The 27,683-nt window shown below is 44.0% G+C and overlaps 1 protein-coding gene across 1 annotated transcript; it reads left to right on the top strand.

Annotated features, from left to right (window-relative positions):
- Positions 1-25: 25 nt before the first annotated feature.
- LOC138967776 (E3 ubiquitin-protein ligase RNF14-like) lies at positions 26-27,222 on the top strand. The gene is made up of 12 exons (XM_070340432.1): positions 26-194; positions 3,354-3,599; positions 5,371-5,469; positions 6,091-6,313; positions 6,936-7,170; positions 7,629-7,760; positions 8,295-8,477; positions 8,901-9,000; positions 9,669-9,815; positions 13,138-13,283; positions 23,759-23,915; positions 24,173-27,222. Exons 2-12 carry the CDS (start codon positions 3,489-3,491, stop codon positions 24,389-24,391), a joined length of 1,752 nt encoding a protein of 583 aa, XP_070196533.1. The 5' UTR covers positions 26-194; positions 3,354-3,488; the 3' UTR covers positions 24,392-27,222.
- The last annotated feature ends 461 nt before the right edge of the window (positions 27,223-27,683 follow it).

Genomic DNA, 27,683 nt, shown 5'->3' with positions numbered 1-27,683 from the left:
TAAAATGATCCGAGTCCGAGACTAACATTGCAGGTACTTCCTGCAATCTATCTTATCACAGGACCAAACGCTCTAGTTCATGTTAACCACACCAACACTCTATTTCCGCACTTGTTTCAAATGAGAAGCAGTTAGCAGGAGCATCCACCAGAATGATGGATCGCTGACGGACTTGGTTGTTTCGAGTGATTTTGGTGAGTAACTTCAACAAGTCAAGTCGCTAGGGACGCAGCCAAGTTGTTCTGTAATTGTAAACTTAGCTTATTTATTGTTCGTACTGTGATTTGTGTTTGTTTGTTTGTTGTCTTCTCCTATTAGTATTTGTGTTATAACACATACTTGCTGTATTCCATGCAAACTGCGAACCTATTTTGCTTGAGGCCAATATCCGTGAGGGCCCCAAAGGGGGGGTATCATCACGATCACGGGAAGAGAAATTTTAGCTTTCACGATCACAGTTACCTTGATTTTTGTTTTCACGATCACGAACACCAGTGGCAAATCACGGTCACTGTAAAAGTTGCAGGTACAGAAAGCACGTGTCAAAGTAAACACAACCACACAGTTATTCGCTCCTCTGGATCTATTGTTTATACAACACAAAGTGACAACTGTTGCACTTTTTTATTATTTTTTTTTAATTCTCTTTCATTCACACATAGAAATACATGTCATGATTTGTAATCAGTAACAAGAATGTTGTTTTCATTGTTTTTTCTCTCGCTCTCTCTCTCTCATACAGACACTCCAGGGGCGGAGCAGTTCAGCCAGAGAGGGGGGGGGGGGGGGGGGGGTTACAACCTGGGGTCCAGGTACCTTGTGGGGTACATGGGCAAGGCCCCGTTGGGGGGTCCCCCCAGAAGCTGAAGAGTTTTAGCTATTTTATGAACAATTTATGGCTTATCCTTGAATTTAAACATGATCAACTGGTGTCAGCAGCCACTCATTATTTCTTTTAAAGTTAGTATTAATTTTTTTTTGAAAGCCGGGGGGGGGGGGGGGGGGGTGGTTCCGGAACCCCTGTAACCCACCCCCCCCCCCCCTAATCCGCCCCTGCACTCATACACATTCAACTCCCACACCCTTACTCACACACATGAATATATACTTGCACAATTTCACATTTCCAGAGCTAAATTTTTAAACCCATTTTCTCAAAAACTATTGGGTGGATTGAAATTAAAGTACATGTATGTGTGATGGTAGAGTCTATAATAACAAAACCCCCAACGAACATGACTTTGATTGACTTTGACATGAGGATCAAGTGACCCAAACTGGCACGTCTCCCCGCCATAGTTCCTGAATTTAACCCATTGTTGATAAGTTTACAGGCGCTAAAATAAATCCAAGCTTAATGCAAAGAAGCGACAATTAGAATCTATGCCAAGCGTGTCCACGTTGCTGGGATGAAAAACACATTTCTAGTTTCGGTTTTGGCTACACGCAGACTGATCAGACTCGAGCCAGTCGAGGTCACACTGAGCGAGTGACAGCCGGACGTGGCAATGACGACAATGTCAATGATCTCAATCAAACTCAAAGATCTTGAAGAAATTTCAAGATCTTTGCCTACATTTAGAACAGTCATAGAGCAACATAGACAGGGTCGGGGCGGGGATGTAGCTCAGTCGGTAGCGCGCTGGATTTGTATCCAGTTGGCCGCTGTCAGCGTGAGTTCGTCCCCACGTTCGGCAAGAGATTTATTTCTCAGAGTCAATTTTGTGTGCAGACTCTCCTCGGTGTCCGAACACCCCCGTGTGTACACGCAAGCACAAGACCAAGTGCGCACGAAAAAGATCCTGTAATCCATGTCAGAGTTCGGTGGGTTATAGAAACACGAACATACCCAGCACGCTTCCTCCGAAAGCGGCGTATGGCTGCCTAAATGGCGGGGTAAAAACGGTCATACACCGCGTAAAATTCCACTCGTGCAAAAACACGAATGTACGTGGAAGTTTCAGCCCACGAACGCAGAAGAAGACAGGGTCGGACTAGGGGGGGGGGGGGGGGGGTTACAGGGGTTGCACAACCCCCCCCCCCCTGGCTTAAGCATGTACCTCCCAAACGCTTTTTTTTCTTTTTTGTGTGGGTGAGGGAGGGGGGGGTTGCATCTGGATCATCATGAAATCCGAGGAGAAATCGCACCTCTCACCCCCTTTCGAAAGACATTTTTCTTCAACGATTTTTGTGATAAGAAGTATGAGTCCTTAACCTTACAATCTCAATTCTTCTTCATTGCCTATACACCTTGCTGTCGAATTTACCTTTTTCGTTCCTTTCCCTCCAGAAACATTAAAAAACGTTCAGCTTCCACCAAGGGGGCTTTGCCCCCTGGACCCCCATCTGTAACCCCCCCCCCCCCCCCCCCCCCTAGTACTTACCTAGTCCGGCCCTGAATAGATCAACATACCTCGACATTTCGTCTTCGGAAAGACGGACCCGTAGCCGGACCTTTCCATCAAGGAAGGCATTCTCGCCGCATGCTTTGGTCTGGCTTGAATCCACAAAATATAACAGAAGTTCGATGCCAGTACCGCTGCACGCCATTTTTGATCTTCGAATTCAAATTTGACTGAATGCACTCAAAACTTTAGCACGAAGCCCTTCCATTGGATGGAGTTTGGCAGACTTTTGCAATTCGCCTTCTGATTGGATCTTTTTTTTTTGTGATTGGTTCTCTTAAAGGGAAGCAATCGCTGTCAAAATCATATTTCTGAATGTGTTGTTGCTTCCCTTCAATCGGGATTGGCTCCTTGACGAATAGAGGATCATAGAGTGATACAGCTGTGAAAAATGTACGTTGAAAATAAAATGCTTTGCAATAATGCCCATCACGATCACGAAAACAAATGACGATCACGATCACGAGACTTGATTTTTTTGTCATCACGGATCACGAGCAAAGTCCCATCACGATCACAGAAATGGAAATTTCGGCAATCACGGTCACAGAAAGGTCAAAATACGCCAATCACGATCACGATTTTAAACCCTTTGGGGCCCTCATCCGTGGCGTTGATCAAATGCCAGAAGTGGTTTTTCAATGTATTGTCACAGATTAGTGCACTTGACGAAATTTCTCAGGTCCAGTTGTGTGTGTGTGTGTGTGTGTATTCCTGTGTGTGTGAGTTTGTGCATACACGCATGCATGCACGTATGCATGCGCGTGCACAAGTGTGTATGTGTTTGTGTGTGTGTGTGTGTGTGTGTGTGTGTGTGTGTGTGTGTGTGTGTGTGTGTGTGTGTGTGTGTATATGTGTGAAGTGTGACACACATGCAAGCGTGTTTCTGTGCAGTAGGAGGTTTGCGCATGTGTGTGTATACAAAAAAGTGTTTTGCTTTTATAACAGCGCTACACACACTCCTAAACATCACATCGAAATCTGCTCCTGTGACGAAACTACGGACAACATCTGCAGTTGGAATTTAGATTGAGAGCGACTTGAATCAGACAATGCTGAGACACTGAGTCTGGCTGAGCAATAATGGCAGGGTGTGCCACAGCTGCTGTGCTTGATGGCATTCCCAGTCTGTCCGCTCCTCATACTGACAGCATCCTGGTTGGTGAAGAAAACCTTCAGGAACAACAGGATGAGGTAAGGCCAAGACATTTTTTTTTAATGTTTCCAATTTTCCGATTCACCTTATTTTTCTTGGTTTTGACCCCGGAACTTTGTTTTGACCCTTCAACTTCAAGATTAATTTTGTTTACAAAATGACATTACTTGATTTTGCAGACAGTACAAGGAAAGTTGCTCTACTCCAACATCCAGGGAACAGAGCTTGCACGATTTCATGCCATAAAAAAGCCACATGCGCCTGTTTAAAAACAAAAACTACAATACAAAACAAACAAAATATTAAAAAAAAAGACGATCTACAGACATTAGCTTTTTATATTTAGTCAAGTTTTGACTAAATATTTTAACATCGAGGGGGAATCGAAACGAGGGTATGGTGTATGTGCGTGTGTCTGTGTGTGTGTCTGTGTGTGTGTCTGTGTGTGTGTGTAGAGCGATTCAGACTAAACTACTGGACCGATCTTTATGAAATTTGACATGAGAGTTCCTGGGTATGAAATCCCCGAACGTTTTTTTCATTTTTTTGATAAATGTCTTTGATGACGTCATATCCGGCTTTTCGTGAAAGTTGAGGCGGCACTGTCACGCCCTCATTTTTCAACCAAATTGGTTGAAATTTTGGTCAAGTAATCTTCGACGAAGCCCGGGGTTCGGTATTGCATTTCAGCTTGGTGGCTTAAAAATTAATTTATGACTTTGGTCATTAAAAATCGGAAAATTGTAAAAAAAAATAAAAATTTATAAAACGATCCAAATTTACGTTTATCTTATTCTCCATCATTTGCTGATTCCAAAAACATATAAATATGTTATATTCGGATTAAAAACAAGCTCTGAAAATTAAATATATAAAAATTATTATCAAAATTTTTTTTTTCGAAATCAATTTAAAAACACTTTCATCTTATTCCTTGTCGGTTCCTGATTCCAAAAACATATAGATATGATATGTTTGGATTAAAAACACGCTCAGAAAGTTAAAACAAAGAGAGGTACAGAAAAGCGTGCTATCCTTCTTAGCGCAACTACTACCCCGCTCTTCTTGTCAATTTCACTGCCTTTGCCATGAGCGGTGGACTGACGATGCTACGAGTATACGGTCTTGCTGAAAAAGGGCAGCTACTTGACTAAATATTGTATTTTCGCCTTACGCGACTTGTTTGGTTTTGTCAGCAACAAACATTTTATTTTTGGAGGCTTAAGTACCTTTTCCCTGTATTTTTAGTGTGAATGCAGTGTTATTATTCTTGTTTCTAGTTAATTTTTACCTTGATTTAGCTGTTGAAGTTTTTCATGGTGGGTGAGAGATAATGCCAAGGACGGTCTTGAACTGTAAACATATTTTAAACATGTATGGTCATTAACTCCTTAATTGATGGAAGAATTTAGTCAAAAGATAAAAATGCAATGACAAAATATGACACTTAGTGTAACGAGTGGACCAAAACTGAGAAAATGGTCTCTAGGGGAGGCAATCATCTTGTTGCAGTTGAGTTCAAATGACAATGTACAGTGGTTGTTTCCCTTGAAATAAAATCGTAGCAAGGTGCCTGCAGAGTGAATTATACTATGTGGGAAAACCTCTCTTTTAAGACCTAAAAAAATATGCGTAAATCAGGTCTTAAAAAGAGAGGAAGTATTAAAATAGGGGTAAATTTACAGAGGTCATGAACAGAAAATCTTAAAAATCAAGGTCTTAAAAAGGAGGAAGTCTCACATTGGGGGGTCTTCAAAAGGGGGTTCAAGTGTAACAATGATAATAAGGTAACTAGGACCATCCTCACAGGTGTTGGCGATCCAGGCCATCTATGAAGGCAGTGACGAGGAGAGAATTCAGGTGATCAGCCAGCCAGACGACAGCGGCCATGGATTATTTCAAATACAGGTAAAATGTATGCACGCATGCAGGAAAAAGAAACAAAAGAATGGGTAAAGCAGTACTGTATGGCAGCTCCCTTTCCCAAAATAGTAGGTTTACCATCATCTGGATATATTCAAGATAGTATTTCTTGCATGGGGGGGTAGTGTAGTCAACAGTGTGGATATAATTGCCAGTGATACACATCTGAAAGTTTTGAAATAGAAATAAACACGTACACAGACACACACACATTCACATACATACACACACACACACACACACACACAGACACACACACACACACAAACAGACACAGACACACACACACAGACAGACACACACACACACACACACAGAGTTTTGCTTTCCCTATATATACCTGTCTGTAACAACCACCCAAGGGACCTACCAAAGTTGGTCACTATGGACAAGTGAATTATACAGAATAAAAACGCTTTTGAGATCTTTGAGAATGGTGGTTGTGGGCAGTTGGTTGCTTTCAAGAGACAATTTTTTAGTTTGTTTGTTTGTTCGTTCATGGGCTGAAACTCCCACGGCTTTTACGTGTATGACCGTAATTTTTTAGTAAACTTTAGCAGCTTACAAAATGTCAAAATGTCAGACAGTTTACCTGTAACCTTGCAGATAGTGGTGCCGGTGGCAACACCGTCAGAGGGTTGTCAGGTAGACATCATGTTGCCGTCACCGGTGGATACCAGCCCAGTAGACGGGGAAGGAGGGGAAGCTGTCGGGGCGGTGGGGGGACAGACTGCAGAAGAGCGAGGAGCAGGGAAGCAGGAGGGGGCAAGAGCACTAACTCCGCCTCCTGACATCGCTAAAGGAGTTCCCTTGCAGCGGTCACTTTCAGGTTTTTCATAAAATCTTTTTTTAAATTTTTTTTTACATTGTTTTCACTTAGAATAGAGATTTTGTAAGTGCTGTGTTCCACTGCAGGGAGCGTCTGTAAGGTGTTGTTATGTACCTGGTCTGAAGGTTTAATAAATTCAGCTTTGATCAGAATGCCTATCCATATCCAAACACAAATGATTTTGAAGGCCATGTTCTTTTACAATAACAATAATAGTTATAACAACACTTTATTGTCCATTAAAATGATTACAACAAAATGGAAAATTGTCTTTGACACACCTAATCTGCCTGTCAACGATTTTAACACCTTTTACCGTCTCTCCAGGAGAATACTTATCAGGACATGTAAACTTGTTTTAAACAAGTGTTTGTCAGTTTTACACAATTTGTCATGATTACAAATAAAGTAATGTGAAAATGTAAGATGCCCTCCCCCCCCCCCTCTATTTAAGATCCCCTCACCCCCTTTTAAGACCTTGTTTTTCAGATATTTTTCTTCTTCAGAATGGCTGTAAATTGACCCGTATTTTAAGACTCGATCCCTCCCTTTTAAGATTTGATGTTCTCAGATTTGTTGGGGTCATAAAAAAGGGTTCCTCTGTACTGTTCTTATCTAACAGGCCAGCGATGGACAGGGTCCTTCAACCTCCGTTACCTGTGCCCGATGACCCTTCATCTGACCTTGCCGCCTACCTACCCGTCCCATGATCCTCCAGCCTTTGCGCTTTCGTGTGCGTGGTTGCGACGTTCTCAGCTGAGCGTGCTTTGCAGGCAGCTCGATAAGCTGTGGGAGGCAAATATGAACATGCCAGTTATCTTTTCCTGGGTTGACTGGCTAGAGAACGAAACGTTCAGGTGAGGATGATTTGTTTCACTTCATTGCACCATGAGATGTTTTTGTTTACTGTGTTATGCAATTCTTGCTGCTTAATATCACTCCCAAAGTGCTGTAAAGAAGGGAATCCATGATAAGATAGCGTAATTATGCCTTGCATAATTGTTGATTTTGAACCCTTTGTATGTATTTAATGTGGTATTGTGTGTGTGTGTGTGTCCGTGTGTATGTGCGTGCATGCTAGTGTGCATGTGCGTGTGTTTGCGTGTGTGTGTATGTGTTCATGTGTGTGTGTTGCGCTTGTGTGTGTGTGTGTGTGAGCGTGTGTGTGCGCATGTGTATTCAACTGTCCACCAAAACATTTTGTAACCATGCAGTGACTTAGCAATAAAGCATACACCTTATGTATTGGAGAAGAAAGGAGGGGGTAAAACTTGACAGCAACAAATAACCAATCATTCCATTTTAATTTTTCCAGCTGCTTAGGATTAACCAACAACCAGGTGCTGATGCCGGAGCCCAGCGCAGAAGACAGTGACGAAAGTGATGTCGACGGTCGAGCCATGTCCGAGTGTTCGGACCTTGGGCAAGCAATTCATACCTTGTTGCAGTGAGTTGGTTTAGTCTCACCCCTCTCTTGCCTTTCTTTCTGTTGTCTCTTTTTCTGTGCTGGATCTCTGTCTTGTAGTGTCAAGGTTTTCTTGCAGATTTTTATGTTCATAACCTGTGTAAATTTACCTCCATTTTCAGACTCCTTTATTTTTTAAACCAATTTTCTTATAATCAAAAAACAAGAATTGTAGGTTATTGGTGCCAGTGTGGCGGCACGGCGAGTAATGATCAATGACGTACCTTGCTGGCATCTTTCATACGAGATTCATTGATGATTTTGAGATAAGTTCATTATGTGTACCATAAGTGTTTGTCTCTCTGTCTGCTTAAAAGGCCACTGGGTCGACGTACTGTAAATGTAACGTTTTGTTTTGTCAATAATTAAACGTTTCAATAACCTATAATTCTTGTTGTTTGTTTTTGAATGTTGGAACGTTAGAAGTCTTTCTGATTTTGGATTTCAAATGCCTTAGATTTTTGGAGGTCTTAAAAGGGGGGTCCACTGCTTACCCCTGTGGTTTTCTTTATTCAGGTACAGTAGTCAAAGAGATGCTGTGGAGTTCTGCAAGAATGTGCAAGAGTGCTGCCTGTGTATGGATGAGAAGTCCGGAAGCAAGTTCTTCCGGCTGGAACCATGCAAGCACCACTTTTGTTTCGACTGTATCGCCACGCACTGCAGCCTCCATGTCGCTGCTGGAACCGTTCAACTGCTGACGTAAGTAACGCTGATGGGGTCTATGTCGACCAAAAGAGTGGAATTCCCTGTAGGTGGAGTTCCTGTAGGTGGATTCCCTGTATACAGGGAATACCACAGGGTGTAGTTCCTGTAGCGTTTCGCTGATATCGCTGAAAGTCACGTGATGCTTAGCGACATCGGTAGAATTTGATGTTTTTCTATCTTTTTTTTATATTTCTTAGAAATTCGAGTATGGTTTGCAAGTTTTATTGAAAAACTCCACCCTGTGGGATTCCCTGTCAGCCTTTAAATAAAACACAAAAAACAGTCATTTTGAAACATTGATCATTGCTTCCACAAGAATTTGCACACACAAAAATAAGAGAAGGAGATAAAGGTGTTTAAAGTGAACTGCATTGGTGAGAATTACATGCTTACACAGTGAATAAAATATGTTATCAGATGCCCAGGTTATGAATGCAACGTGGTAGTGTCCCCTGATGTGCTGCAAACAGTTCTCCCCCCTGACGCCTTCATTCGCTGGGAAACTCTGTCTTTGCAGGTAACGCATAGTTTACCATGTAGTCTCAACTAGTAATACGACAGTAAGCTAATAATTACCATGTATATACTGATACTGCTGACAAGATGACATTTAGAGATTATTAAGTGATGAAATAAGGTATTCTGATTAAATTGTTGAAATGAGACAATTACAAAAGGTGATGTGTTTCTGACTGTCACAAATGACATTACCAGTTTATCTTTGTCATTCTGGTGAATTTGTTTTCAGACTGCTATTCTCAATACTAGTAACTAGATATGCATTTTCTATGGAAACAAATCTCCTCTTCCATCATGCCTGTGTGTGTGTTTGTGTGTGTGTGTGTGTGTGGCATGTGTGTGTGTGTGTGTGTAGTGTGTGTGTGTGGTGTGTGTGTGTGTGTGTGTGTGTGTGTGTGTGTGTGTAACATAAGATAGAAACTGTTCCTGTCACCTGACGTGTACAAGCGTGCATATGTGCATGCGTGTGTGTGTGTGGGAGAGAAAGAGAGTGTGTGGTTGTAAGTGTGTGTGAGAGAGAGAGAGAGAGAGAGAGAGAGAGAGAGAGAGAGAGAGAGAGAGAGAGAGAGAGAGCGTCTGTCTGTCTGTGTTTCTCAGACTGTCTGCCCCTGAACAAACTTGACTGTTGTCTGCTTGCCATAAAGCTCCATGACTGGTGAATTGCAGCGGTCTCTGGATCAGATGGACGATGTCGTCTACTGCCCTCGCTGCCAGGCTGTTGTCATACGTGAACCCGACGTGACCTTGAACTTGGGCTACTGCCTGACCTGTTGCTTCAGCTTCTGCACGGAGTGTGAACAGCAGTGGCATCAGGTGATTACAGTGGAACCCCCCTTTTAAGACCCCCGATTAAAGAGTTCCTGGCAGGTTTCATGGTATTAGGCCATTTTGATAGTCTCAGATTTGCTTAGTCTTTTAAATCCATATCTGTGAGAATCTGCTGTATTTGTTGTATTAACATGCAAACGAGTTGTTGTTTAAATACTTTTTTGAAAATAAAAGTTGAAATTTTTGATAATGTGTTTATTTATGTGCGTGTGAATGGTGGCGATCGTCAAAATACGGACGGATGAATTTACTTTTGCCACAGCATCACTAAACAAAGAACTAAATTCCAACACACACATGCACAAGTATCAATGCTGTGGTGGTTGAGAGTGCCAGAACACATTGAAATGATTGTTTTTCAACAACAATCGATATCCATAACACAAATTCTAACTTATAGTAGCTCCGCAAAAAAAATGTATGGGGATTCGGATCTGTCCGTCCGCATAGCGATATCAAGAGCATCGAAACTAATTGTGATTTCACAGGACAAAAACACAAGTTTACCAAATTTTGTATACTGTAAATACAAGTTTGTGCACCCTTGAAGTGAGTTATAATGTTGCCGAGGTCAATTTGCCCTTGATCGACGCACGGTGACCCGAGTTTCAAAGTTGCGATCCAGTCCGTCTAAACAATGTAGCGATCGCCACATTTTTCTTTTCATTCAAAAACTAACCGTTTGGGGAGGAAGTGACCTCACGTTGTTTTACGTTGACGCTCGCGCTCGACAGAAAAAGACCGCAACAGTTTTTCAGTTAAAAAAATCGCAAAGTAATTACATTTTCTGAGGTTTTCTAGTGTCCGTCTAGTAACAATCGCCACTCTAGCGATCGCCACTGAGTGTTGAAGTCACATTTAACTCCATTTTCGACTGTTTTAAGAAACTATTTTGACGCTCAATCGTCACGTCTGAAACTGTCCAAACTGAAATGCGAGTGATGCCTCGATTTGTGGCGATCGCTCACGTGGTTGACGGACAGAAATACCTTCTTAGGGGGTAGGGGAACAGTTACTCCTCCATACAATAATGGTGTTTACAAATGATTGCAAACTTGTCTCTTTATAAACTGTTCAGACATGTCTTCTCTTCAATAATTTTCAGTTTTGCTCGGTTTGTTAATCAGGAGCACCCTGCAGTAAATGTTTCATCTGTGACAATGCTCGAAATGTTGACGTAATTCCAATGCCCATATCCTTCTCTTGTTACCTCATCTAGCCAAAACCATTGAAGATAGAAAGACATTTATTGAACAAACTAGATGCACAACACCAGTCTTAACACGTTTTGTTCTTACATGTATATGAAAATATTGATGGCCATGGAATGGTTTGAAAAAAAAGACGGTTTTTTCCTTCAAAACGGTCTAGGTCTGCCGGAAGTCGTATTTTTTCAAACCATTCATTTGAGGATCAATATTTTGATATACATACAAGAACAAAACTTGTTAAGAATGATGTGTTGCATATTTTTTGTTCAATAAATGTCTTTCTATCTTCAACGGTTTTGGCTATATGAGCTATATGCATGCATAGGATGACCGTATTGCTTTTTTTGCGTTTTCAGGGTATGCCGCTTTGCGCCTGGTTTTTAGATATAAATAAGGACCAGGACTATAAAAAAAATTACTGTTTTTAGTTGTAACAAACTCACTTTGTTGGAAAAACATGTCCTTTGAATTGTGTGCCAACATTTATTTTGTAGAATTTGAGTGTGTAAATAGTAAATTGCTGAACACAATACTGTGAAACCTGCCTCCTCCCTTTTAAGACCTTGCTTTTTAGATTTTCTGGTCATGACCTCTGTAAATTTACCTCCATTCTAAGACTCCCTCCTTCTTAAGACCTGATTTTCTCAGATTTGTTGAAGGTCTTAAAAGGGGGGTTCCACGGTACTGTATTTAAGGGTCTGTTTTGCGCGGTATTCGTGACTTGCAGCAGGGTTTGGGACTGTACACATGGTGGCCGTCATCCTTATAATCTCGGATATCCCATTAAGGGGTGTAACACAAATTTCCCATTCGACGATTTTGTCTGATCAACTTTTGTTGGACTTGTTGCTTACAAACCATCCAATGGATTCCATGTCGGACTGACTGTTGCATGTAATGTTCTCACAGACCTCTTTATACATATTAGAGGCATTAGCTGATAATACGCTAAAATCACCCATGCAACCTGAAGAGATAACACTTTACAATGCCAGGGGTCTGCCTGCCAATCGGAGCTGGATCAACTGCAGGAGAACTTGTTGACGATTTTGTCTCACCTAATTGGGTTCCGACTTTTCACTAACAAAACCATCCATGTAACAAGAGTTTACGCTTCACAATGCCAGGGGTTTGGATACAAATCAGAGCTGGAGAGATAGACAGCGTTTTGATGGTTTGTCTCACCAACTTTGATCCAACGTTTTGCTGACAAAACCATCCATGTTACAAGAGTTTACGCTTTACAATGCCAGGGGTTTGGATACAAATCAGAGCTGGAGAGATGGACAGCGTTTTGATGATTTTGTCTCACCGACTTTGGTCTGACTTTTCGCTGACAAAACCATCCATGTTACAAGAATTTACACTTTACAGTGCACGATTTTCTTTGAGGGTAACCTCACAGGACTATATGATGATACCTTATCCTTACCCTTATTAAGAATTTACACTTTAGAATGTCAAATAAATCAGCATGATTTTCCATGAGGGTAACCTGACAGGACTATAATTATGATGATACCTTATCCTTACCCTTATTAAGAATTTACACTTTAGAATGTCAAATAAATCAGCATGATTTTCCATGAGGGTAACCTGACAGGACTATAATTATGATGATACCTTATCCTTACCCTTATCAAGAATTTACACTTTGGAATGCCAGAAAAATCAGCACGATTTTCCATGAGGGTAACCTCACAGGACTATATGATCATACCTTATCTTTACCCTATCAAGAATGTACAATTTGGAATGCCATAAAAATCAGCACGATTTTCCATGAGGGTAACCTCACAGGACTATATGGTCATACCTTATCCTTACCCTATCAAGAATGTAAAATTTGGAATGCCAGAAAAATCACCACGATTTTCCATGAGGGTAACCTCACAGGACTCTATGGTCATACCTTATCCTTACCCTATCAAGAATGTACAATTTGGAATGCCAGAAAAATCACCACGATTTTCCATGAGGGTAACCTCACAGGACTATTTGATACCTTATCCTTATCCTTAACAAGAGTTTACGCTGTTAAATTCCAGGGGTCAGCCTGTGAATCGGATCTTGAGAGACTGGACGCTTAAGTCCAGCGAAGCCAGCTGCGAGACGAGCGAGCGAGGCGACGTTACCAGGAGCTGAGGGCAGAGGTCGAGGCGAGGTCAATGTCTCTGAACGCCATTAAGAAGAAGACGGTGCGATGTCCCTGTTGTCGCGTGCCTGTGGAGAAGATTGAGGGGTAGGACAGGAGAGGATTTTTACACTTCTTTTCTTTCTTTTGACTTTCTGTGAGTGTGTGTGTGTGCGGTGTGTGTGTGTGTGTGTGTGTGTGTGTGTGTGTGTGTGTGTGTGTGTGTGTGTGTGTGTTTTATGATGCAGTGTTTTCATCATGTCATCATGGAATTTTCATCTGGCTTCATCCTTTTCTTTGCAGTGCTCAGTTATTGGTTTTCTCCGTTGTGTGAAATCTAGTAGGGTAGGGCACTTTGAGGAGCCAAAAAAACACAAACTATCTGGTGAAAATATGTAATATTTTGCATGTCATAAATAGAACCAGTCTTGAATCATGCCAACTTTGGAATTTCTAGGGCAACGTCTTTGTCAGGCCCGGAACTTTTCATTTTAGCCTTGTACATGCATGCATGCGTGTGTGTGTGTGTGTGTGTGTTTTGTGATGTGATAATATCAGTGTATATGTATGTGTGTGTTTGACTGCATATTATTAGTGTATATATATGTATGTGTGTGTGTGTGTGTGTGTGTGTTTGACTGATACTATTAGTGTATATGTGTCACGTTTCAATATATCACTCAAGGTGATTATGAACCGGTTAATTACTACTAATTAACTAACCACACCACGATCCACTCTCGCAGTCATACAATTAAATAGAGTCAACAAAAGTATAAGTTTCAGACGCCTGTTTATGTATAAACTCTCCACCTCCCTCGAGCCTTCACTCAAAATATGTTCCTTTTACGTTCTCAACACGTAAAAAACCAGTGTTCACTGACAAAATGCCAGTAGTATGTAGAAAATTATAGGAACACGCTGAACCCGTGTAAATATAGTTAAATGAGAATGTTCTGTCCGAAAAGCCCTAGTTCGTGCAGGTGTCACACACCCCACGTTGTCACTACTCCAATGAAATCATAGATACGAAAAGACAACGGTGGTCAACGGGGTGCGTACGACATGGTGCACTTAGCTTTATCTCTGCTGCTGCTGCTTAGCCGGTATGCTGGTTAGTCGGTTCGCTGGTTAGCCGGTCCGCTGCCGGTTAGCCGGTCCGCTGGTTAGCCGGTCTCCTGGTTAGCCGGTCTCCTGGTTAGCGTAGCCTCAACAGTTCCCGCCAGAGTCAGCCGTGCAGATGTTACAGGAACGTAACGAAGCGAGGCGAACGAAGCGAAACGAAACGAAGGCTGCAAACAGAAAGCATCGGTGCACTAAACATGTCAGCTACCCCTCACCCACCACCTTAAAACATGTCATCTTTAAATATCTCATCGAGCACGTGGGCCTGCACAAAATGGACTTTTTACAACAACAAAACAGTCATTTTCCGTCCTTCTCTCCCTATCTGCAAAAACCATATACAGATTAGTATTTTAGCGTCACAGAGAGTAAATTATGCGCTAACCTGGAAAGAACAACAGAGAGTATTTCATTCCACAACACAGACTCATCAACAGCGTTAAATAATGATTTATTACCTCAAAAGCCTATGATTGTACTCTCAATGGAAGCAAAGTCCGCTTCCTCCCTGGACCAGCCTCTGTTCGTCAACAGTGACCAAAACCGTCCAGAACCCCTTGTCGAATCCTTATGCGAAAGCCATCGCCGACGAAGGAAAATTGACGACTTGTCCTCAGCAAAACATGTGGCAGTGGAAGTTCCCCTAGAGTGCCGAATATAATATTCGGTGAAAAACCATCATACTCTAGAAACTGTATTAGATCCTTCCCCTTCTGCCGCTGGGTGTCAAGTGTGCCGTCCTTGAGTCTCTGACAGACCACCTAGCCAAATACACGTGACTGACCTTGTCCCAAAACCCAGTCCAGCTATACACAATTCTGCCTCCCAAGCAGAAAAAGACACGAGAAACTCAATCCGTGAAAATCCCGTGTGCGCTGTCAGCGAAAAACCGTCAGCCCTAGCTATGACAGCAGAAACCTCCACTGTAAAACTCGTGCGATACAAAACATCCGTGCTCGTAGAGCACCGTCAGCAAACTCTGCTGTAACCCAATATCACGCACAGGCGCTTTCTATCATAACCGACCAAGAACAGGCACTCCACTGAGTGACACTTTCTTGGTCTCTGTCACCCGATCGTGACACACCTCCCCTCTTCAAGACGAAACCTCGGTTTCGCTCACAGTCATGTTCTCCTCTCCAGCCCGAGAGAGAAAGTCAGCTCCAACATTGTTGGCGCCCGGTATGACGCGTACCGTGAATTGGTACGGTTGGAGAATCAACGCCCAGCGCATAAGTCTGGCGTTTGCCAACCTTGCAACCTGAAGATATTGCAGAGGTTGATGGTCCGTCTCCATGTGTCACGTTTCCAGACAGAAAGGTCGTCCTCAAGAACGAGCAACCCCTCGTTTCACCCCTGATGACTGCAACCTTCTTTGTCTTCTTGTCTTTGTTCTTCTGGTCTTTGTTCTTCTCCCCGTAGGCTGTCCTCTCTATGTAGGCGCGCAGCAGGTTGGCGTGGTACAGGCGTGCTTTCCCGTGCATCATGATCCTGTAGTCGTTCTGGCCCACCCTCGCTGTCACCTCAAAAGGTCCTTGCCACTGCAGTTGTAACTTGTTGTGTTTGACAGGTAGAAGTAGCAACACCCGTTCTCCAATCTTGAAGCTGCGCGGCCGTGCCTTGCGGTCGAATCCTCGCGCGTAACGCTGTGCTGCTCTTCCCAGGTTCTCTTGAGCCAGTTTGCAGGTCTCTTCAATCCTGTTCCTGAGTTCTACGATGTAGGTCGCTGTCGTCTGCACCTCCTCGTCGGCTTCTTCGTCCGTCCAAGCCTGACGCAGGATAGCCATGGGACCGCGTACCTGTCTGCCGTACAACAACTCAAATGGGGAAAAGCCCAAGCTCTCCTGAGGAACCTCGCGGTATGCAAAAAGCAATGCTGGGATGTACCTGTCCCACGTGCGTGGTTTCTCCTGAGCTAGTTTCCTCAGCATGGTCTTCAAGGTGCCATTGAACCTCTCCACCAGTCCGTTGCACTGAGCATGGTAAGGAGTGGTGAAGTGCTGCTCCAGTGATAGCAGTCGTGCTGCCTCCGCCATCACTCCTCCCGTGAACTGCGTGCCTCTGTCGGTGAGTACCTCTGATGGAATTCCCAGCCGGGACCACATAGTAACCAGAGCCTCAGCTACTCGCGTGGCTTCAATCGATTTCAGAGGGATCGCCTCTGGGTATCGAGTAGCGTAGTCCACCATGGTCAAAATGTATCTGTTTCCGTCCTCAGACGCAGGCAAGATGGGCCCGATGATGTCCACTGCCACCCGACGAAAGGGTTCGTCGATGAGCGGCATCTTCTCCAAGGGGACCTTCCTCACCCTTCCTTTGGCAACCACCTTCTGGCACTTATCGCAGGACGCACAGAAACGTCGGACATCCGTGCAGATGCCTGGCCAGTAAAAGTGGCGCCAGACACGATCCGTGGTCTTCTTGGTACCAAGATGACCTCCCAGAATCGAGTCGTGTGCCGTTGCCATGACACCCTCGCGAAACTCGCGAGGCACGACAACCTGTTTGAATGTACCTTCTTGGTTGCTGAACTCACGGTAGAGCAACTTCTTGTCCCTGAGGAACCTTGACCTCCCATGCTTCCCGCTCAGCTTCACCTTCCCCGACTTCGCATGCTCCCGAGGAGTAGCTAAGGTCGGGTCAGAATCCTGAGCCTTCGCGAGAAGCGCGGGGGTCACGTTCCCCAGGGCAGCTCGTGCAGCAGGTAGGGGTTTGAGAGGTTTGTCCTCTCGCTCCGCCTGTGCCCGCGTGAGCACTGAAATGACGTCGGGAGCCCGATAAACGGGAACCTCCCTGGTGACGCCGTCCACAAACTGGACCCGGTTTCCAATGAGCAGGTCGCATGGAGGATCGTCCATGACGACGGCCACAATGGTCCCCGTGAACAACGGGGTTACGACCTTGATCACTGCCGTGTTCAAGTCGTAAGCGTGAGATGCCTCGGCCATTCTCACCCTGATGCTGTCTCCTGTGTAGGCCATAGCTGGAACTAGACTCGCCCGAACCACTATCATGTCTGCCCCTGTGTCCCGCAGACCTTCGCCCTTCACTCCGTTAACGTAGACGTTGCAGTGGGGCTGGAAATGTTTCCTGGAGCACGGAACGCAGAGTTGTGGAATGGTGCATGAGCTCGTGACGTCCCTTAACTCCTCACTGCCAACAAAGTGAACGCCCTTCTGGTCAGCCTGTCTCCTGTGGCAGTCCTTCTTCACGTGGCCCCGCTTGTTGCAGTAGTAACACTGGATGTCAGATCTGGAACTCGATCCCTTGTGTCCCTGATCGTCCTTCCCGTCCTTGGGTCCTGAAGAACCCGAATTTCCCGATTTTCCTGGCCGTGAGCCTGAAGATTTGCCGGAGATCGCCTGGGCGTCCTCGTGCACTCTGATCCAGTCGGCTGCCTCCTGAGTAGTCTTTGGCTGGTGTTCCTGCACGAAGGTCACCACCTCAGGTCGCAGGCTGGACATCAGTTGTTCCATGACAATGAGGTCGGCAAGGTCGTTGACGGTCCAGTCCTTTTCGGCCATCTCCACCCAGCGCCGCAGGTAGAGATTAAGGCGTGCCACAAACTGATGACTCAGCTCGCCGCTCAGTCTCTTGCTGTTACGCAGACGTCGTCTGTAGGCTTCAGCAGTCAGGTTAAAGCGCTGGAGTAACGCCTTCTTAAGTGCCTGATAGTCTCTCGCCTCGTCGTCATCCAAAGCATTGTAGAGCTGTAATGCGCGTCCTTTTAAGCAGGTGCTAAGGCGGCTAGCCCACGTGGCCTCTTCCCACTTCTGGTCAGATGCAATGCGCTCAAACCGGCGTAAAAAATCGTCGAGCTCGTCCTTGTCATCGTCGAACGTCGGCAGTCTCGTACGGTCGGCAACAAACGTCGGCGCGCTAGCCTGAGTAAGCGTACCCTTCTCGGCCTGTAGCCTAGCTAGCTCTAGCTGGAGATCGCGATCCGCCTGCTCTTTCTCTTTCCGTTCCTGTCTGTCACGCTCGGCCTGTCGTTCCTGTCTCTCAAGCTCGTCTTTCTTTTCTTGTCTGTCTCGTTCTCTTTCTTGTCTGTCAAGTTCGTCTTTCCTTTCCTGTCTGTCTCGTTCTGCCTGTCGTTCCCTTTCTTGTCTGTCAAGTTCGTCTTTCTTTTCCTGTCTGTCACGTTCTTCTTTCCTTTCCTGTCTGTCTCGTTCAGCCTGTCGTTCTGCCTGTCGTTCCCTTTCTTGTCTGTCAAGTTCGTCCTTCTTGTCCTGTCGGTCACGTTCTTCTTTTCTTGTCAGTCGCTCAAATTCTTCCTTCCGTTCTACTTCTAAGCGTTTTAGAACGCTTCGGGCTCTAACGCGTGCGTCTCGCTCAGTCGGTTGCTCGCTCCCAGGAGTCTCGAAAGTTATTCTCCTCGTAGGAGATCCCCCTGTAGCCATGGTTAGTTTTAGCAAAGCTTTATTACCAAAATAAGTCTAACGCAGCTATAGCTAGAACACGCGGTGATGAAAGCGGTGGATACAAAAATCCAGCAACCAGAAAATGCAGAAGAAAAATCCAAACGGTGTAGAACAAATCGCGTAGCCTACTTTATGGCTGCTTTTTGCGGTGAAACAAAGTGTTTCCCACAGCCGTGGCCTACTTTATCGGCTGCTTTTTGCGGTGAAACAGAGTGTCTCCCACAGCCTTGGTTAGGACAGAAGTCCTCGGACCCTTCCCCCCCAAAATTCCAACAAAGTCAAAATATGGAGAAAAATCCAAGTAAAACAAGACGGTAGAAATGTAACCTGTTACAGAATGCGAAACAACAATGTAGAGAAAACTGAGTAAAACGAATAACAAATCCGCTAACCCCGCTCAGCTCTCTGCAACGGAAAACTCTGAACGTACAACAACAAAGATTCACAAACAAAGGAAAGGGAAGTAATCACAGTTAGCGCATACAATAACTCACAAATTACAATTTACATTTCCTGCAAGATGTGAATCGCTTAAGGTGTGGTATATGATCAAAACTATACAAAAAAGGGTAGCACCAAGCAGAAAATAAGTCGAGCACTGACGAGATTATCTGCTCTTAGTTATCCTTAATTGGTGGGTCTTTATCAGTTGGAAATTAACTGAGTAAATCCCGGCTTGGCCCCCATGTGTCACGTTTCAATATATCACTCAAGGTGATTATGAACCGGTTAATTACTACTAATTAACTAACCACACCACGATCCACTCTCGCAGTCATACAATTAAATAGAGTCAACAAAAGTATAAGTTTCAGACGCCTGTTTATGTATAAACTCTCCACCTCCCTCGAGCCTTCACTCAAAATATGTTCCTTTTACGTTCTCAACACGTAAAAAACCAGTGTTCACTGACAAAATGCCAGTAGTATGTAGAAAATTATAGGAACACGCTGAACCCGTGTAAATATAGTTAAATGAGAATGTTCTGTCCGAAAAGCCCTAGTTCGTGCAGGTGTCACACACCCCACGTTGTCACTACTCCAATGAAATCATAGATACGAAAAGACAACGGTGGTCAACGGGGTGCGTACGACATGGTGCACTTAGCTTTATCTCTGCTGCTGCTGCTTAGCCGGTATGCTGGTTAGTCGGTTCGCTGGTTAGCCGGTCCGCTGCCGGTTAGCCGGTCCGCTGGTTAGCCGGTCTCCTGGTTAGCCGGTCTCCTGGTTAGCGTAGCCTCAACAGTTCCCGCCAGAGTCAGCCGTGCAGATGTTACAGGAACGTAACGAAGCGAGGCGAACGAAGCGAAACGAAACGAAGGCTGCAAACAGAAAGCATCGGTGCACTAAACATGTCAGCTACCCCTCACCCACCACCTTAAAACATGTCATCTTTAAATATCTCATCGAGCACGTGGGCCTGCACAAAATGGACTTTTTACAACAACAAAACAGTCATTTTCCGTCCTTCTCTCCCTATCTGCAAAAACCATATACAGATTAGTATTTTAGCGTCACAGAGAGTAAATTATGCGCTAACCTGGAAAGAACAACAGAGAGTATTTCATTCCACAACACAGACTCATCAACAGCGTTAAATAATGATTTATTACCTCAAAAGCCTATGATTGTACTCTCAATGGAAGCAAAGTCCGCTTCCTCCCTGGACCAGCCTCTGTTCGTCAACAGTGACCAAAACCGTCCAGAACCCCTTGTCGAATCCTTATGCGAAAGCCATCGCCGACGAAGGAAAATTGACGACTTGTCCTCAGCAAAACATGTGGCAGTGGAAGTTCCCCTAGAGTGCCGAATATAATACTCGGTGAAAAACCATCATACTCTAGAAACTGTGTTAGATCCTTCCCCCTCTGCCGCTGGGTGTCAAGTGTGCCGTCCTTGAGTCTCTGACAGACCACCTAGCCAAATACACGTGACTGACCTTGTCCCAAAACCCAGTCCAGCTATACACAATTCTGCCTCCCAAGCAGAAAAAGACACGAGAAACTCAATCCGTGAAAATCCCGTGTGCGCTGTCAGCGAAAAACCGTCAGCCCTAGCTATGACAGCAGAAACCTCCACTGTAAAACTCGTGCGATACAAAACATCCGTGCTCGTAGAGCACCGTCAGCAAACTCTGCTGTAACCCAATATCACGCACAGGCGCTTTCTATCATAACCGACCAAGAACAGGCACTCCACTGAGTGACACTTTCTTGGTCTCTGTCACCCGATCGTGACAATATGTATGTGTGTGTGTGTGTGTGTGTGTGTGTGTGTGTGTGTGTGTGTGTGTGTGTTTGACTGATACTATTATTGTATATGTATGTGTGTGTGTGTGTTTGACTGATACTGTTAGTGTACTATATGTATGTGTGTGTGTGTGTGTGTGTGTGTGTGTGTGTGTGTGTGTGTGTTTGACTGATACTATTAGTGTATATGTATGTGTGTGTGTGTGCCTGTCATGGTCCTTGATATGTTCTCATACATGCAGACACATTGCAGAACTGCAGCTTGTTAGTACAGTTGGGGCGGGGATGTAGCTCAGTCGGTAGCGTGCTGGATTTGTATCCAGTTGGCCGCTGTCAGCGTGAGTTCGTCCCCACGTTCGGCGAGAGATTTATTTCTCAGAGTCAACTTTTTGTGCAGACTCTCCTCGGTGTCCGAACACCCCCGTGTGTACACGCAAGCACAAGACCAAGTGCGCACGAAAAAGATCCTGTAATCCATGTCAGAGTTCGGTGGGTTATAGAAACACGAAAATACCCAGCATGCTTCCTCCGAAAACGGCGTATGGCTGCCTAAATGGCGGGGTAAAAAACAGTCATACACGTAAAATTCCACTCGTGCAAAAAACGCGAGTGTACGTGGGAGTTTCAGCCCACGAACGCAGAAGAAGAAAAAGAAGAAGTTAGTACAGTTGAAGCCAACTTTTAAGACCCCCCCCCCCACCCTCCTCCCCTGATTTAATGCCAGTCCCCTTGTAAGACCTTACTTTTTCAGATTGTCTGTTCATAACCTCTGTAAACTTACCCCCATTTTAAGACTCCCTTCCGTTGTAGGACCAGATGTTCTCCGATATTTTGAGATCTTAAAAGGGAGGTTCCACTGTAATCCAACTACAGTCGCGGACCCGCTTATAAGGAGCTCGGTTATAAGGAACCTCTTTTATAAGGAGAAAAAACAATTCCCCGAATTACATTGTTCTTTGTTATGACTTACGAAAACTCACTTAGAAGGAGCTCGGTTATACGATACCTCTCTTATTAGGAGTGAAAAATTAGGCCCCAAACCGGCCCTGGGTCCGGTTATAAGGAGTGCCGATAGCACCGACTTCAAAGTCTGGGAGACTTTCTCTGCCCACACCCATCACTCGAAGAGAAACCGATGATCGTCTTGGTCACCAATCTGTTCACCTCAACTGTTGCGAGCTGGTTCTAGTGTGCTTGCAGCAGACCCAGCACAGCACAGTTCCACTTCTGGAATCTTACGCTAAATGTGTCTCAAGACACACATTTTGTAGTCCTGGCATCCTGAAAGGCAGAGGCCCCAACCTACAGGTTTGCTTCCATACCAAAAACGCCTCCAGACACGGGAACTTGGGAGCAGAGGCAACAGCTCCGCTTGAACCTCAGAAACCAAATGTGCCTCCAGACACACAGATCCCTTAGACGGCCGAGGCTGTGGCCTCTAAGGTTCTCTTGTACCAAATCGCCTCCTGACTCTGCATCAGATTGCTTGCGCTGGCGATCTGCTTACATAGACCCACATTAAGTCACCACCGAGTGGTAGACACAGACGACATTTGGTAGCAATTGACTGCCAGCTTCACGGTAATGCGTACCCCTAGCGCGGCTCTGCTTGGGTGGGAATGTTCTGAGCAAAACACTATGTGTTACTCCATACCCCCCGCCCTCCATGGAACTTCTTGACCCCAACATATTGGGTGGGGAGTTTGCCCAGTCGGTAGAGGCGCTGGCTTTAAAACCGGTTGTCACTTTCAGCGTGGGTTCAACCTCCAAGTTCGGCGCGGGATGTGTGTCCCAGAGTCAGCTTTGTGCAGACTCTCCTCGGTGTCTGAACACCCCCGTGTGCACGCATGCGCACGATAAAGATCCCAGGGTCACAGCGAAAGCCTCAGGCCTTGGAAACACGAATACATGCATGCAAGAATATGAAGCCCTGGTGTCCGTCCGGCCAACAGCCAATAAAGTAACTATTTCAGCACTGACCCAAGACGACCCAACCCGGTCCCTAGCCCATTTCAGGTCTCCTCTAGCACCCGGCAGCCAGCTGTCTACACCCCCCCCCTCCCCCCCGGCCGTGCATTTTAATTTTTATACAAAGCCGGGTTTTCCCATGTAACATGCCCCTTATGGCTTTGCCATGTTATGTGTTGTACATGTATGAATGGAGGTGTGGGTGTGGCTGCTTGTCTTGTAGTGTTTGTTGTCCTGTTGTGTCACTGTGCTATGAACAAAACTTTTGTTACCACCGCAACAAACTCATCGCTGGCGTTACATATACAGAGAGGAAGGTTTTCTTCTTCTTGAGCGTTCAGGGGCCCCGCGGTCATTCCGCTAGACTCAGATGAGTTTTACTTGTGTGGCATTATTTACCTGCCACAAGGCAGTCGCAAGTTGTCTTCTAAGTACTGTTATAGTGGTTTGAAAACCAAAAGAAGTTGAAGGGAGACAGAAATAAAGAGAAAAAAAATGGCCGAAGAAACAAAACAGAGAGGAACAAATTACTGTTGTTCCATAGACATGAGCCTAAAGGGGCATTGATTTTCAATCCACTGTGCGAGAGAAAGAGAGAGAGAGCTAGCGAGATAGAGAGAAAGAGAGAGAGAGAAAGAAGAAGAAGAAGAAGAAGAAGAATTGCTAATACTGACACTGAAAATGCAGAAGCCCGCTTATAAGGTAGTTGGGCTTGGGTTACTCCTTATATCCGAGAGCTCTGTTATAAGGAGTAAAAAATTTGGTCCCCGAGCGCTCCTTATAAGCAGGCCCGACTGTACTGTTTTTTTCTTACCTGACAGGTGTAACAAGATGACGTGTCGCTGTGGCAAGAGCTTTTGCTGGTTGTGTGGGCAGGCGATCAATGGCTATAACCATTTCACCTCAAGTACTTGTGTCTTGTTCCGCTATCAACCTGAGAATGTCGTGCAACGCGTTCCTGAAAGAAGGCCTCCTGAGGTAAAACCGTTTTTTCTTCAGTGTGTGTGTGTGTGGGGGGGGGGGGGGGAGGAAGGGAGGTGTGTGTGTGTGTGTGTGTGTGTGTGTGTTTGCGCGCACATGCTCAGGTATGGGTCCTGATCATGCTTTTCCATAAACATGGTAGAAAATGTCACCCCAGTGCCTTACTAAAACAGTAGGCATCAATTCTCTTCACACTCTTTCATATTGCCCTTTGCACAATACATCAATTACACACACACTTTACTTTCTTCCAGGCATTGCTGTGGATGCAAGCTCGTGCAGAAATGATGGACAATCCTCGGCAACGAGAAATACGCTGCCCACAGTGCAAACAGACCAACTTCAAGCTTGACAACAACAACCACCTTCGCTGCTGGAACTGCAAGTCCAACCTGTGTTTCCACTGCAAGGGTCGCGTCACTGGGGTCATCACGCAGCATTTCGTCAGTGGCGGCTGCCCACAACACAGCTAACACAGAGAGCGTTAGGAGTTTCTTCCCCATGTTTGATTCAGTGGAACCCCCCTCTTTTAGACACCCCAAATTGTGAGAAAATCAAGTCTTTATATGGGGGTAAATTTACAAAGGTTATGCATATGAACAGATAATCTTAAAAAGGTGGTTCCAGTGTACTCCCTTTTAAGACCCCTCTATTGAAGACCCCCCCCCCCCCACCCCCTTTAAGACCTTGGTATGTCAGATTTTCTGTTCATAACCTCTGTATAAAATGACTTACATTTGGCATTTTAAGATTCCCTCCTTTTCACATTTAGTCAAGTTTTGACTAAATGTTTTAACGTAGAGGGGGGAATCGAGACGAGGGTCGTGGTGTATGTGTGTGTGTGTGTCTGTCTGTGCGTGTGTGTGTGCAGAGCGATTCAGACCAAACTACTGGACCGATCTTTATGAAATTTGACATGAAAGTTCCTGGGAATGATATCCCCGAAAGTTTTTTTTCATTTCTTCGATAAATACTTTTGATGACGTCATATCCGGCTTTTTGTAAAAATTGAGGCGGCACTGTCACACCCTCATTTTTCAATCAAATTGATTGACATTTTTGTAAAGCAATCTTCGATGAAGGCCGGGCTTCGGTATTGTATTTCAGCTTGGTGGCTTAAAAATTAATTGATGACTTTGGTAATTAAAAATCAGAAAATTTTAATAATTTTTTCGTTTTATATAAAACGATCCAAATTTACGTTCATCTTATTCTACATCATTTCCTGATTCCAAAAACATATAAATATGTTATATTTGGATTAAAGACAAGCTCTGAAAATTAAAAATATAAAAATTATGATCAAAATAAAATTTCCGAAATCGATTTAAAAACAATTTCATCTTATTCCTTGTCGGTTCCTGATTCCAAAAACATATAGATATGATATGTTTGGATTAAAAACACGCTCAGAAAGTTAAAACGAAGAGAGGTACAGAAAAGCGTGCTATGCAGCACAGCGAAACCACTACCGCGCTGAACAGGCTCGTCAGTTTCACTCCATTTTGCACAAGCGGCGGACTACGGTCATTGTGAAAAAATGCAGTGCGTTCAGTTTCATTCTGTGAGTTCCACAGCTTGACTAAATGTAGTAATTTCGCCTTACGCGTCTTGTTTACATTTAGTCAAGTTTTGACTAAATGTTTTAACATAGAGGGGGAATCGAGACGAGGGTCGTGGTGTGTGTGTGTGTGTGTGTGTGTGTGTGTGTGTAGAGCGATTCAGAGTAAACTACTGGACTGATCTTTATGAAATTTTACATGAGAGTTCCTGTGTATGATATCCCCAGACGTTTTTTTCATTTTTTCGATAAATGTCTTTGATGACGTCATTTCCGGCTGTTTGTAAAAGTTGAGGCGGCACTGTCACACCCTCATTTTTCTATAAAATTGATTGAAATTTTGGCCAAGCAATCTTCGACGAAGGCCGGACTTCGCTATTGCATTTCAGTTTGGTGGCTTAAAAATTAATTAATGACTTTGGTCATTAAAAATCTGAAAATTGTAATTAATTTTTTTTTACATAAAACGATCCAAATTTACGTTCATCTTATTCTTCATCATTTCCTGATTTCAAAAAATATAAATATGTTATATTCGGATTAACAACAAGCTCTGAAAAATAAAAATATAAAAATTATGATCAAAATTAAATTTCCGAAATCGATTTAAAAACAATTTCATCTTATTCCTTGTCGGTTCCCGATTCCAAAAACATATAGATATGAAATGTTTGGATTAAAAACACGCTCAGTTAAAACCAAGAGAGGTACAGAAAAGCGTACTATGCAGCACACGAAACCACTACCGCGCTAAACAGGCTTGTCAGTTTAACTGTGTTTTGCACAAGCGGCGGACTACGGTCATTGTGAAAAAATGCAGTGCGTTCAGTTTCATTCTGTGAGTTCCACAGCTTGACTAAATGTAGTAATTTCGCCTTACGTGACTTGTTTAGACCTGATTTTGTCTGGCGCCTTGGTGCCTTTTTTTAAATTCAATTCCTGCATGTTTTGCAATGTGGAGGCTTAGCCCAGTGAGAGTGATGTTAAATAAGAAAATTCTTTGACATGTGTTCATATTTCCTTCATATTGCAGTGTATATTGAGTGGAACTAAATTTGGGCGTTAAACATGTGCATTTTATCATTGCTTTTCTGTATTTTTATCTTATAATCTTTCACGGGTATTGTTATCCAGACCCCCATCCCCAGTCTTTGCATCAACACTGTGTGTGCCTATTCTGATTTTGTGTCGATTTTTTAATTGGTACCTTACGTTTTGTCAGGTTGATTTTAGGGGTACCCTTACTTCGGCGGCGGTCACGTGATACCTTTACCAGAAATCGTTGATCCTAAAAGTGTGCCAGATAGCTTAGTGAAGGGCCTTTAATGGCATCTACTGTTTCAATGAAATGACACGGAAATGAACGTTTTAGTTGGGGTTCGAAAATGGGGGCAATAATGTTTTTGCTCAGTTTAGTTCTAAGCGCCTTACAATCAATCTTCATTATGATAATCTTCACAAGAGTATGCAGATTTGTGATCTTTTTGCATTTTACACACTTGGATTATACAGTATTTGCTTTTGTGTTCTATCTTAATACCTGATATCACTGTGATGTTGCATCTTGCATAATTGAGACCCTATTGCACAGGTATGTATAAATTAATCATGTGATAAAAACAATACAATTATGTGCATATTGTGACAAAATGTGCAGTTTAAAAATGAATTGTTTGTTGCTAATCTTAGCATATCGTTATTATCTACTTCAAAACTGACCAAACAAATAAACAATGTTTTTGTTCCTCTTTTTTGTCTTTGTCTTTTTTTTTTACTCTACTATTTGTGTGTGTGTGTGTGTGTGTGTGTGTGTGTGTGTGTGTGTTTTACAGTGATAAACCTTAATATACATTGTTTTCAACCATGGGGACAACCCTATCAACTGAGAAAGGAAACTAACTTGCGTCGATCCAGGACTACCACATCGGATGTTGAAAACAGAAAAACAATTAATCTAATTGCTAACTTATTAACATGTCAACGCACATAAGCGCACATGTAAACCTGCATGTGCTCGTATATACAAATATATGTATGTGTGTGCGCGCGCGCGATTGCGTGTGTGTGTGTGTGCGTTGGGGTGTGTGTGGATGTGCCTGTCAGGCATGGGAATTGAAAATTGTAAAAAAGGCTGAAAATTGTTAACTGAAGACGCGGATCGTCAAGTCGACGGCGCGAAGCGCCTAGCCTTACTAGGGGGGTCC

The sequence above is a fragment of the Littorina saxatilis genome, linkage group LG5 (assembly GCF_037325665.1).
Source record: "Littorina saxatilis isolate snail1 linkage group LG5, US_GU_Lsax_2.0, whole genome shotgun sequence".
NCBI lineage: Eukaryota > Metazoa > Mollusca > Gastropoda > Littorinimorpha > Littorinidae > Littorina > Littorina saxatilis.
Note: the sequence above shows the minus strand (reverse complement) of the source record. Positions and strands in the feature narration are given on the sequence as shown.